Below are 13,939 nucleotides of genomic sequence, written 5' to 3' on the forward strand. Positions count from 1 at the left end.
CTAAATGAAGGTGAAATGAGAAAATGTCCTGGAATGCACCCAGCTTGGGGTCTTCCTGTGGCCAATGAGGATGCTCCATCTCCCCAATCCCATGATGATTATTTGAATTTTATAAAGATGGAGAAACAGAGGCATGGCCTGTCGAAGTTATTTGCTGACATCCCACGGCTGTGGTATAGAAGAGCTGGCATTTCGACCCAGGTGGCTGGACTCCAGCATCTATGCTCTGGCACTTCACACACTGTGTCCCAGGGCTAAAATGGGGGCCCTGGTGACCCTGGATGAAGTGGAGAAATTAGATCAACCAGGGAAGGAAAAGTCTCAGAGAAACTCCAATTTTCACTTTCCAGCTCCCTGGAAGAGGCCTGTCCCCACAACTGAGACTTGAACAGGTTTCAGAGATTTGAAAAACTTCTCTGACGCTCCCTGAGCCAAGGCCAGGGACTTGTAGGGACATTTCCAAATACCTGAATATTCAGGCTGAGAGTAAACGTGTGGCCACCTGCTTCTGCAAGCCCTGCTGAGGCTGCCTGGGAAAATGACAACTGTGCTACCTGTCTTGCAATGTATCTAGTGACTTTACTTTCGGAGGAAAGCAAGGAGAAACAGTGAACACAACCCTTCCCTTCGTTTAATAACAGAAACAATCAGGACCAACTTGGCAGCTATTAGAATACTAGTTTGCCTTTATGGCATCTCTTCACAGTGGGAGCCAGAAGTCCAAACTGGCTGCTAAAGGCTGGAGATGAAGACAGAAGGTCAACATTGCTATTAGGAGCTACGTGGAATCAAAAACCGAGGCACCCCGTGGCCTATTCTGTATTTCACTGCTTGCCTTTGTTCATCCCCATCACTCTGTCTTTCGAGATCTCTGCCTCCGGCACCTCCTCGTTTACCAGGGCTGGTCTGGACACATGAAATACCAGAATGGGAAGGGAATTTGGAGACTTTCTCATGCAACCCCCTTGTTTTTCAAAGGGAGAAAATGAAGTCAAGAGAAGCAGAGTAGCTGCCTCAAAGTGACCAGTGCGTTGGAAGAAAGCAGGCCTAGAACACCGAGAGGCTTCATCACATGAGAATTATGAGCTTGGACTCTCTGAACACTCACTTGGGCGTGAGTCCTCCCTGCTACCCTAGTGCTGTGAGTTTGAGCAAGTAACTTCACCTTTTTGAGTCTCAGTTCCCTCATCTATAAAAGGAGGCTAATATATATTGCCAATAATCCCCACCCAGTGCCAGAAAATTAAATGTACCCACAGAAAAACAGAACTAATAGAGAGTCTGGGCTTGATGATATAATTTGCACAGCTTGATTTAGCCATACCTGAAGCCAGCCCTAATGTTTTAGTTACCTGATCTGGTAATGTTCTTTACCCTTAAGCTAGTTTGAGCTGGGTTTCTGTCATTTCCCACCAAAAGAGTTCTCCCTAACACATCACCAGTGAAAGAACTTGAGCCAAGCCATGCCCAGCTCTGGTCACTCGGGAGGGACCATGGATGATGGGCTATAGGTAGGCTTATTCATGCAGCAGGTGAGGCCACAGCTAACAAAGAGGGAAGTGGCCAGTGAATGGGACATTGGCTTGTTTTACTATTAAATTAATGCTGAATCACTGCCCTAACTTCCTGTAAATGAGAAAATCCCAGCTGGGGACTCACGCTCAAGGGTTGGAACTTGTGAGCTATTCTGTCAAGAGACCTTTGGGTTTTAGGGTCTTGAAGGGAGGTGTAAGAAACATTTCCTTAGCCTGAGACTTATGTTGTCCCAAGACATTTGGGTACCACCTGTCAATTACGGATGCACATCAATTATACAAAATGTACTCAAGCACCTAGAGGCACAATTCAGGCCCATTCTCCATCTATTTCTTTCTCCTACCAGCAACAATTTAGTTCTGTGCTTATCCTAACAATGACATAATCATCACCATCACCATCATCATAAACACTTACTATGCCAAATGCTGTATATGCAGCATCTCATTTAATCCTCTCAATGTAAATGAGTGTAGGTCTATTAATATTTTCACATAATATTATGAAACCAGCTCAGAGAGGTTAAGTCACTCGCCCAATACAACACAGCTAGAACACAGTAGATCAGAATTCCAAACCAGAAGGTGTAACCTCACAGTCTCTGCTTTTAACTTGTGCTATACTCAGTTCCTAGCACAATGCCTGACAAATAGTGCTCAGAGAATAAATCCTGACTAGGCCGAAATAGTTAATACTAGGGTGGATGTAATTCACATACAAGTTGATACATTTACAATGGGCTCCTTTCTTGAGACACAACTTTGCACAAATCACCTATTAGCTGCTACCTGGAGGAGAAGAAGAAGGGTTTTTCCTTCTCTACCTGAGGGCGAGGAATACCAATGTCTGAGCCACTTCTGACAATTAACCACCTCCATGGAATCCTTGCCCAGCCCCAGTTTGCTCCTGCAGCTATGGGGCCAGAACAACTTGGGTTCAAATTCTAGCATTTAACCAGCTGTGTGATCTTCAGAAAAATCAGGTAAAAAACTCCAGAAGCTTGAGAAATGGGGAGAATAATTCTTATAGCTGCATTGAGTGGCTGTGAAAACAAATTTGGATCCTATACAAAAAGGGCCCACTTAGTAGGTGCACAATACACAGTGGCCGCGATTCTTGTTACTCATCCAGCCAGGCCTCTGTACTCTTAGTGGCCTGAATGTAGTAAACTAATCTGTGCTAATTTACAGAGTATCTTCAAGTTCGGGTGTTGCAGAAAGAGGCCTCCTTTTTAATGTAAAGAAGGTAGGCTATGAGTAGGGCAGGAACAATCCATAAATAGTCAGCAGAATGAAATCAAAGTTTCAATTTAGAAAAATGATACAATACAAGGATTCTAGGGTTACTTTTTTTTTTTTTTTCTATTTTGAGACAGAGTCTCCCTCTGTCGCCCAGGCTGGAGTGCAATGGTGCAATCCCCACTCACTGAAACCTCCGACTCCCAGGTTCAAGCGATCCTCCTGCCTCAGCCTCCCAAGTAGCTGGGATTATAGGTGTGCACCACCACACTCGGCTAATTTTTGTATTTTTAGTAGGAATGGGGTTTCACCATGTTGGCCAGGCTGGTCTTGAACTCCAGACCTCAGGTAATCTGCCCGCCTCAGCCTCCCAAAGTGCTGGGATTACAGGCGTTGAGTCACCGCACCCAGCCAGATTACTTCTTTAAAGCTCAGGAGACGGAGCTACCTGCTTGCTTTTGTTCCTCCCATGCTGTGGATAACTGGGTAAACTGTCACAGAGCCAGCCAAAATGACACTCCCACCAGCAACGGCAGTGAAGATTTAAAGCAGAGATTACAAACAGAGATGTGGTCGGGGACTGGGTTGGGGAACGGGGACAGGCGAGGACCGAGCAACGTAAGATCCAGGAAATAACTGCCATGAGAAAATTCAGGCACAGACTTAATGGACCTTCAGGTTTTTTAAGACTGGCTAGCAATCTGGATTTTCATAGGAAATACTGCTGTTTTTAAATGGGGCTATTAATTTTCAAATGAAGCACCCGAATGAAAACAAGACAAAACAAAACACTCTGAGAGCTAAACCATGCACGTTAACAAGCTGAAATGATCCCAAGCACTGCCAGGTTCAATGCTAGAACAAGATCCCAGGATGTCAGAGCCACCCTAGACTGGTTTTTAATGGTGTTTTCTTTTTTTTTTTCTTTTTTCTTTTTTTTTTTTTTTGAGATGGAGTCTCACTCTGTTGCCCAGGGTGAAGTGCAATGGTGCGATCTTGGTTCATCACAACCTCTGCCTCCCAGGTTCAAGTGATTCTCCTGTCTCAGCCTCCTGAGTAGCTGGAATTACAGACATGTGCCACCACGCCCAGTTAATTTTTGTATTTTTAGTAGAGACAGGGTTTTACCATGTTGGTCAGGCTGGTCTCGAACTCCTGACCTCATGATCTGCCCGCCTTGGCCTCCCAAAGTGCTGGGATTACAGGCATGAGCCACTGCGCTCGGCCTTTAATGGTATTTTATATTGGAATGAGGAATCCCATCATGTGATGTCACCTACAGGGGGCGCTCAATACTGTATCCCTTCTAGCTGATGGATGATCATGGAGACTTGGGCTCAGCTCAATGCTGAACTGTAGAGATGCTATTTTTTTTTGACATTGTTCATTTTAAGCGAGAGAGGTGTGAGGGATCTGGGTTGGAGTTCTGGGTGCCTCCAACCCCTGCTGATGTGTTGGGTACCAGTGAGGGAGTGAGGAGGACATGGGGCTGGGATCAGGACCCCTGGGTTCAAATCCATGCTGGTATGACACTCTTTTCCACTACAGGTCAATTCCCTGAAAGGAAGGACTTGGTCTTGTTTGCAGCTAGAACAGCAATTGGCACATGCCCATGCTTGGTAAGTATTTGAATGACTGGCTGACTGAATGAACGATCTGGGGACGTTGCTTACATTATGGGCCTCAGTCTTCCCATCGATAAAATAGGAATTAACCGTGGGTGCCCTACTGAAAAGGTTGCTGCAATGAGATATTGGACTCGTGGAAGTCCCTGGGGGAAGTAATCAAAAGGGCTGTGTGTAACACTATGAGAAACATCTATGGTTATCTTTGTTCTTGGCTGATAGGAGGGACTACTTCAGATCCCACACAGACAGGGTGAAGGACAGCTGGTGCCAAGCCTTTCTCCCACCTTCAACCTTTCTGTGGTTGCGTGAAACCAGCCTAGAAAATTCCCCAAATGATCGCTCAGATTTTCATTTCCATTTTGTACAGGGGTAGAGGTTGAGGTGCTACCTTGCATTGTCCCGGCCGTGTGACTTCAAGAAATTCATATCTCGGTATCGGGAGAGAAACGCCACCAACTGGTCATTTGTCCTGTGGAAACAAACCAAGGGGAGAGTCAGGCCAGAGACCATGGGTACTGTCTTTGTCACAGAAATCAAGTTTCACCGATTATGTCAGTCTGCTCGAAGCACCTTCTCTGATCATTTGCACACAGGTACATGAGGCATCCTCTTTATATCGCCATTTTTATGTCACCATCACTGACTCTATCACACTATGTTAAAATGGGCTGTTTGTGCATTTCTCTCCTCTATACTCCAATATACTGGAGACTCTGTGAGGGCAAGTGTGGTGCTCCACCTGTTTGGGAATCTCCAGTGCCTGGCATGGGCTTGGCAAACAGCAAGTCAGCCCAAAGCTAAATGCACAGCAACCTCAGGACCTTTGCATTTGCTTGCCTGGGAAATTTCTCCCAGTATTGCTGGCTTGGCCTTGTCATCAGGTCTCCTTTCAAATACCACCTCTTTAGAGAGACCTTTTCCCACCACTTAACCTAAAGTAGTACCTGCCTCCCGCTCTCTCCCCACCTTTATTACATCACTCTGTTTATAATACTTCACTCTTGTATCACCAGCTGAAAGCATTGACCTTGCTTACGTTAGAATGTAAGCTCCATGAGGACAGAGCCCAGCTGGATTTGTTCAACACTGGCATACAGTAGGAGCTATATTAATATTTGTTGAATAAACAAATGAATCAAAGTGATGTGCATTCAAACTGACTCCTTCAAATGCATTTTGAGCAATGAATGCATCAATGAATGGACAGATACCAAGTCCTTGATAACCACGGGGCTACTGATTGAGAGAGCTTTAAAAAATATGAAGTCCAATACAAACGAGTGACATTGTTGCCAGCATTGTTATCCCAAATTTATCGCCATCAATCTCGGCACTAGCAGTGTAGTCACAGCTAATCAGCTTGCGCATACAGCTGTGACAGTATTTTAAAAGGCAGTCACACGGGTCTCCATCTGCCAGAAACGCAGTCGCCTCTTCTGCTGAATAAACCCGAACAGGTAAATGGTGCTGATGTGACAGCTCCTTTATCACCAGCCTTCCCTGCTTCGGCATTTTTACTTCGAAGGAGAGCGTTAACTATTGTTTCAAATGGGAGGAACAGAGAAGAGAGCAGAAAGATAAAAAACATCTCTGGGGTTATAATAGAAGCTAGACCTTTGAGAAGCAGGACAGTGCCTTAGAAAGCAATGCTTGGGCAGAAACCGAAAGATCTGGGGACAGATCCCAACTCCATGACTGAGTCAGCTGTGTGTCCAAGGATGTCATTTAACCTTACTGAATGGTAGCTTTCTCTGAATGCACCTAGGTTGAGAATTAAACATGCCCAGCACCTAGTAGGTCCATCATGCATATATACTGAATGGACAACTGGGTGGATTTAAAGGGCACACAGTAGGTGCACAATCAATGCACGTCGTCCTGCTCTATCTGCCTCCCAACTCTTTGGTCTGAGCTGCCCCTACTGCTCACCCCCTCCCTTATTTCCCTGTGACTCTGCAGTCTTGCCACTCCAAGCCCCTGTTCTCTCATTGGATGACTCATGTTGACCAACTCATAATTCCAGCGGAGGGGGCACAAAGCAGTTAAGAGATGCTGCAGTGAAAATGAGTGCTGCTCATGTCCCATCCTATGACTAAAATAAACAGAAATTCAAAACCAGCCATTCTAGCAGTGGCAGGTGCCAGAAAAACCCCGTGTGTCTGCAGGGAGTTGAATACAACACACACACGGAAAGCTAAACCTTGCTGATGGGCATAGAGGTGAACCCAGGGGATGTTCACGAAGGGCTAACCCCACGTGTCCCTATAATGGTGCATCTCCTGCGTGGTTAAACCCCATCGTGCATGACAAGGTAAAGTCCACTGGTGCCTCCGACTCTGTTACCTGTAGTTTGTGGGGACAGGGCCTCTTTAATAAGTTGCTGGGAGAGGTGGAAACTAAATCGGCCTATAAAAAAAATTTAAGCAATGTTTCTCTCCAAACCATAAAGAGGCCCATTCCAACTCTGCGTTTTAACAGCTCTTATTTACCAACCCCCTCACCACTCTCCACGACAGTTCATTATTGTTGTCCTGATGAATACGGGACAAGTTAACCTCTGAATGGGTCCCCGGCAGTTGGAATAATAAATAAGGTCTCTCAGACACCCTTAGTGGGAGGATTGAAGGGGCCGGGCCGGGGCTCCTGGGCCCCCTTCTCGTGAAGCCTCAGGCCTCCCAGGGTCAGCGGCTGCAGTTCCATTTGGCAATCCCAGAAAGCGCCTTTCAGGGCTGTGAGCTGGGGCCATTTTCACATTTACCGCTTCACCGAGTCCCCATCTGACGGGGATGAATAGGCATTTAGCGAATTTACTTAGCGATGCTTCCACATGAAATCGTCTCAAAAGATGACATATTGGGGGAGGGAGGGTGGATGAGGAGGGGGCTGAGGTTTCAAGGCCCAGAGCTTTAGGGCAAAGCCGCCTTTCAAAGCCAAACGCTGTGTGCTTGGCAAAGGATCCTGATGGATTGTCTGGAAGGGTGGGGCGGGGGGACCCCTGCCTACCCCTCTTCCTAGGGGCCCAGGCCCCTCGCTCTCCCTCTGTGTGAAATGCTTGCTCTGAATGCTAAAGCCCATCCCCCTAGTCCTTCTCCAAAGGGAGATGGAATTTGGCTGAGGACCAAATTCTCCTATTGTTGCTTTCAGACGCCTGTCGATAATTGCCTACATAATATTTAGTTCTCTCCAGATAATTAACAGCTTGCGATCTGTTGATGTTTTACCCCGTTCCAGTTTCTCGCTCTCTCTCTCTCTCTCTCTCTTCCGCTCACACACGTTTCTCACTCTCCTTTTCTGGTGGAGTCATTTGCCAAATGGTTCCCATAGTTCATCCCTTGTATCTGTCTCATCATCAATTTCCTCCTACTTTTTGCTGAAATGATTAGAAAATCATGTCTCTTGGTCTATGCCAGTTCCTCTGCTTCCTGAGGATAACTGGGGCCTGTTGCTACCACCATTGGAGCCACTGGGAAGTCTGCTGAAATAAGTAAGAAATAAATGTTAAAATAAACTTACTGGGAGCCATATGAGAACCTTGTTTGAAATGAATAAAAAAATGGGTAATACAATAATCTCCCAAGTCCCAGCCATTTACTAAATGTGCACCATGCCCTAGGCCATGGGGAAAGACTTTTGCCACATTTTATTGCATTTGATATTCACGATGATGCTAAAAAGTGTAAATTTTGGCTGGGTGTGGTAGCTCATGCTGTAATTCCAGCACTTGGGGAGGCCGAGGCAGGTGGGTCACTTGAGGTCAGGAGTTTGAGACCACCCTGGCCAACATGGTAAAACCCTGTCTCTACTAAAAATACAAATTAGCCAGGTGTGGGCATGTACACCTGTAGTCCCAGCTACTCGAGAGGCTGAGGCTGGAGAATTGCTTGAACTTGGGAAGTGGAGGTTGCAGTGAACCCAGATGGCTCCACTCCACTCCAACCTGGGTGAAAGAGTGAGACGCTGTCTCAAAAAAAAAAAAAAAAAAGGAATTTCACTTCACTCTCATTTTACAGACGGGCAACCGAGCCTCAGATAAATCATCCATTTAGTAAAGTGCAGAACCAGAACCAGAACTGGGACCTGGGGACAAATGTCACAGCTTGTGTTCTCTACTACGAGACTGCCTCTACAAATGATAGTGAATGAATGAGTGAGTGAGTGAATAAATGAATGTATTCCATTTCAAGTGCAGAAGAAAAAAAATACAGGTGCGATAATGTCTTCCTATTCATAGCCTGGTCTGCAGCCCACTGCTATTAGAAATGCCATACTTCAGGCCCCACCCAATACCTACTGAGCAACAGGGCTCACTCAATATCTATTGAGCAAAAATGTGTTTTTAAACAAGATTCCCGATGATGCATGTGCTCTTTAAAGTTTCAGAAGCATTGCTCTAAGTCATGTGTGACTATCAGTAGTTAATTCTCTACTTTCCATCTTTATCTGCTACTCATGGTTTCTTCTGGAGAGCCCGGACTATGAATGAATTACTTTCATTTCAATAAGCCTTAGGTCTTGAGAGTATTAAATAAAAACAATGCACCTAATACCTGTGCCACAGTACTTGGCATATAGTAAGCCCTTGATAAATGTCAGCTATTGTATAATAGCATTATTACTGCCATCTAGAACATCAGAAGCTTAAGACACCTTGAACTGTGGAAAACAGTGTAAAGACCCAACCTGATTTGAACTTGGAAGGCTTTCTGTGCATAAGACCCAGGGAATGTTCTGCAGAGCATAGTTTAAGAGATGTCCAAGGCCCCTTCCCAGGGATTTGTCCAAGGTCTCTTCCCGGCTGGTGTCAGACATAGGGACTGGCTCCCAGAGGGCCATGGCACCATTGTGTGTGTGTCTTATCTATATAACAGCTCTGGACATGAAGATATGAAGGAAGAGAGGGCAGAGTTCTCAGGTTCCCACAGCACCCAGGAGCCCAGGCTGTATGGAAAAGGTGCCCTGGGCACACAGAAGCAAGCAAGCAATGCCTGTTTGCTGGTGTCAAGTGACAAGAGATGAAGCCTGCTCAGCTTCCACTAGGAAGGAGCCCAACACAAAGCCAACTGCATCTCTCTGGGCTCCTGGTGCTCACCTGGCACTCATGCCCCAGAACCCCTTCCCGACTGCAGGATACTGTCAAGGACCCAGAGGTGCTCACAGCCCAATGATGAGGCGGCAGGACTAAGGCCAAAGTTATATGCAGGATTTTGTGAATGTCAGGATTCAGGATTTCAAACCTCTGATGCTGCCAGGTGTGCACAGAGCCCAGGGGACACCAGAGTAAGTCCTCCTGGACTGCAATGAACGAGCCATTGTGGGGCAGAAACACACATGAAAGACTATGGGGAGGCCAGGCATGCCTGTAATCCCAGCACTGTGGGAGGCCGAGGCGGGTGGATCATTTGTGGTCGGGAGTTAAAGACCAGCCTGACCAACATGGTGAAACCCCGTCTCTACTAAAAATACAAAAATTAGCCAGGTGGCCGGGCGCGGTGGCTCACGCTTGTAATCCCAGCACTTTGGGAGGCCGAGGCAGGTGGATCACGAGGTCAGGAGATTGAGACCACGGTGAAACCCCGTCTCTACTAAAAATACAAAAAAAAAAAAAAAAATTAGCTGGGCGTGGTGGTGGGCGTCTATAGTCCCAGCTACTCAGAGAGGCTGAGGCAGGAGAATGGCGTGAACCAAGGAGGCAGAGCTTGCAGTGAGCTGAGATTGCGCCACTGCACTCCAGCCTGGGCGACAGAGCGAGACTCCATCTCAAAAAAAAAAAAAAAAAGTAGCCAGGTGTGGTGGTGACATGCGCGTGTGATCCCAGGCTGAGGCAGGAGAATCGCTTGAACCGGGGAGGTGGAGGTTGCAGTGAGCCGAGATGGCACCACTGCACTCCAGCCTGGACAACAAGAGTGAAACTCTGTCTCAAAACAAAACAAAACAAAACAAAAACAAAAAACAAAAACAAAGGAAAGACTATGCTGGTGCATGAGGGACTGTGAAGTCAGGCAAGTTGAGGAAGTTGAGGGTTGAGGCACTTTCAATCTGAGCTGAGAATAGACAACAACAGTTGTCTAAGCAACTTCTGCTTCTAGTGTACCCATAATCTTTAAGTTATTTCGTATGTATATTTAATTTAAATACCATTTTAGCTTTATCTTATGCACCAATGTTTAGGATATCTGATATACATTTTTTTTTTTTTTTTTTTGGAGAGAGAGTCTTGCCATCTTAACCATTTTTCTGAGATCAGACAAGGTTAGGTGCATTCAGGGTGATACGTCTGTAGACCATCTTAACCATTTTTCAGTGTACAGTTCAGTGGTACTAGATGGATTCACATTGTTGTGCAACCATCACCAATATCCATCTCCAGAACTCTTTTCATCTTGCAAAACTGACACTCTCTACCTGTTAAATAATAATTCTCCATTTCTCTCTTCTATGGCCCCTGGCAACCCCCATTCTACTTCCTCTCTACTATTTTAACTATTCTAGGTACCTGACATAAGTGGAATTGTACAGGATTTTTGTTTTGCTGGCTGACTTATTTAACTAGCACTGTATCCTCAAGGCTCACCCATATTGTATCATACCTTAGAATTTCTTTCCTTTTTAAGGCTGAATAATATTCCATTCTGATGTACCACTTGTATGTTATTTTTTTTCCTGTTACACATTAAAAACATTAACGACCATGTGTCTGTATATTTCCTAAATCAACTGGGCTGCCAGGGCCACACATGGAAGGGGTCAACTGTCCTGGTTTGCCCAGGACTGAGGGAGTTCCCACGACACAGGACTTTTAGTTTTAAAACTGGATGGTCCTGAGCAAATGAAGATGAGTTGGTGACCCCAGGCACATGGCTCCATCAAGGGCTGTGCCACTACAGGAGAACTGCACACTCCACAGAGGCAAAAAGCTCACCCTCCTGTGATCAACCCAATGTATAGAAAACAAGATAATGGCAGGACCTATTGTACCCCTCTCCTATGCTTTTAAAATCATTATGAAAGCTTAGATCACAGCAAGATAAAGATTGAAATACCAGCAATAGCAACATCATCATCACCTAACACTTGAATGCTTCCTATGTGGTATTTGCATCTATTAACCCACTTAATCCTCATGACAACCCTAAGAGGTAGATGCTATTATATTTATATCCATTTGTTATTACATAAACGGGAACATGTATATACATGGATTTTTGTGTAATGACATATGCTGCTTCTCCGACTCATCAGCATGTACAAGCAGACTTCATCCTTTTAATGGTTGCACAGGATCCTATAGAATGGGCACAGCCGGCTGGGCGTGGTGGCTCATGCCTGTAATCTCAGCATTTTGGGAGGCCAAGGCAGGCGGATCATGAGGTCAAGAGATTGAGACCATCCTGGCCAACGTGGTGAAACCCGGTCTCTACTGAAAATACAAAAAAAATTAGCCGGGCGTGGTAGTGGGCACCTGTAATCCCAGCTACTTGGGAGGCTGAGGCACGAGAATCGCTTGAACCTGGGAGGCAGAGGTTGCAGTGAGCTGAGACTGCGCCATTGCACTCCAGCCTGGGTGACAAGAGTGAAACTCTGTCTCAAAAACAAACAAACAAACAAACAAAAAGAATGGATATAGCCAATGCCCTAGTGATGGACACTTAGGTCATTTCCATTTTCTCCCTCTTACAGATATTGCTCCATTGAACACCCTTGCATAACTATCTTTTCACATGTGGGCATGATAGGTTTCTGTAGGATCAAATTTGCAGATATGGAATTGTTCACTCTAGGATTATTTTTAAGTCTTTAATTTCAGAAAGCAAACTACATAGAATGAGCTTCTCTAAGAGTTGCCCGAGACTCACTCCATTGCACAGAAACCAAGCCTGTGGCTGCCAGGAGCATGGGGAGGGAGAAGGAAATTGCAAAAGTGATGGAGCTGGGATGTCTTGCAGAGCTGGCAGGCTCTTGGCTTCTCCAGCAGGCTGATGGGCTTAAGCAGGGTCCTTCTGGGTTCCCCAAAGGACCAACTACCAGCGGACCCTGGAAAACAAAGGCGGCTCACACGGAGATGGAAAGGACCTTCTGTCAAGCAACGGGGTAGGGGCAGAACCATCCTCTCCTGTGCCTGGAGCAGCTGGTGCCCATCTGTCTGCCAACAGAACCAGCATCTGGACTATGGGGCAGCACCTTGGACAGTGCTTTTCAGGACCATGGCTGTAGTCCTGGGATGAACAGGCATTGAGTCCAATTCCATTCTGTTCCTCCAGGACCTGACACATGGAAGGTGCTCAGTAAATATTCACTGCTTAATGCATGCCCAAGTGGAGGCCCGATATGCAGAGTTCATCTCTGTGGCTTCTATGCTCAGCACAGACAGCACCTGCCCCATAGGAAGGGCTCAGTCCATCATTCACTTTTTTTTTTTTGAGGTAGAGTCTCGCTCTGTCGCCCATGCTGGAGTGCAGTGGCACAATCTCCGCTTACAGTAACCTCTGCCTCCTGGGTTCAAGAGATTCTCCTGCCTCAGTCTCCTGAGTAGCTGGGATTATAGGCATGCACCATAATGTCCAGCTATTTTTTTTTTTTTGTATTTTTAGTAGAGATGGGGTTTCGCCATGTTGGCCAGGCTGGTCCTGACCTCAGGTGATCTGCTCGCCTCAGCCTCCAAAGTGCTGGGACCACAGACATGAGGCCCTGTGTCTGGCCCATCATCCATTTCTGTATCCACATCTCTGCCCATTCCATACCCTCTGCCAGGAATGCTCCTCCCTATGTCTTTGCCCAGTGAACTGGGGGGTGATTTGGGGGAAGGAATCCCAGAGTCAGGATACTCATGAGAAAATGCTTCATAATAACAATTGCAGAAAGATTTCCCTTTGTTGCTCACCAAGTGTTAAGTGCTCATCCTCCTTTAATTTTACAATAACCCATCCAGGGAATACTCATTTGAGGATTAATAAACTAAGATTGGAAGAGATTTCATAGCTTGTGCCAGGTCTTATGAGTGGTGGAGGGGAGACGCAGACCTCAGTGCCCCAGGGCCAGAGCCTGAACTGTTTTCAATCCCACTTTCCCCGTGGTGAATAAACTTCGGGAATGTGATCCATTTCTGTAGACACAGACGCAGGAAACAAACAGGAAACTGCAGCTGCCTTCTGAAGCCTCCTAATTCCCTTCGAGGGGACTGCTGTTGAGTGTAAGTTGCACAACAGGAGTTGACACAGGTAGAACCTCTGTCCAGGGTGTGTGTCTTTTTCCTGTGCGCCTGTAAAATCTGAAGTCCAACAAGTTTCCTCCTCCCCCTGCCTCATGAATGGATTCTAACCCATCCTTCCATTTCATGAATGGATTCTAACCCATCCTTCCACCTCGTGAATGGGTTCTAACCCATCCTTCCACCTCGTGAATGGGTTCTAACCCATGCTTCCACCTCCTGAATGGATTCTAACCCATCCTTCCACCTCGTGAATGGATTCTAACCCATCCTTCCACCTCGTGAATGGATTCTAACCCATCCTTCCATCTCGTGAATGGATTCTAACCCAT

The 13,939-nt window shown here is 46.1% G+C and overlaps 1 protein-coding gene across 1 annotated transcript in view; it reads right to left on the reverse strand.

The window, feature by feature from the left end:
• The window catches only part of XYLT1 (xylosyltransferase 1), a 256,950-nt gene that overhangs the window by 51,086 nt on the left and 191,925 nt on the right, over positions 1 to 13,939 (reverse strand). The window contains exon 6 of the mRNA XM_058434252.1: positions 4,791 to 4,871. Within this exon, the coding sequence (XP_058290235.1) occupies positions 4,791 to 4,871 (81 nt within the window). The remainder of the gene's footprint in view (positions 1 to 4,790; positions 4,872 to 13,939) is intronic.

Source organism: Hylobates moloch, unplaced genomic scaffold (genome assembly GCF_009828535.3).
Source record: "Hylobates moloch isolate HMO894 unplaced genomic scaffold, HMol_V3 SCAFFOLD_23, whole genome shotgun sequence".
Classification (NCBI taxonomy): Eukaryota; Metazoa; Chordata; class Mammalia; order Primates; family Hylobatidae; genus Hylobates; species Hylobates moloch.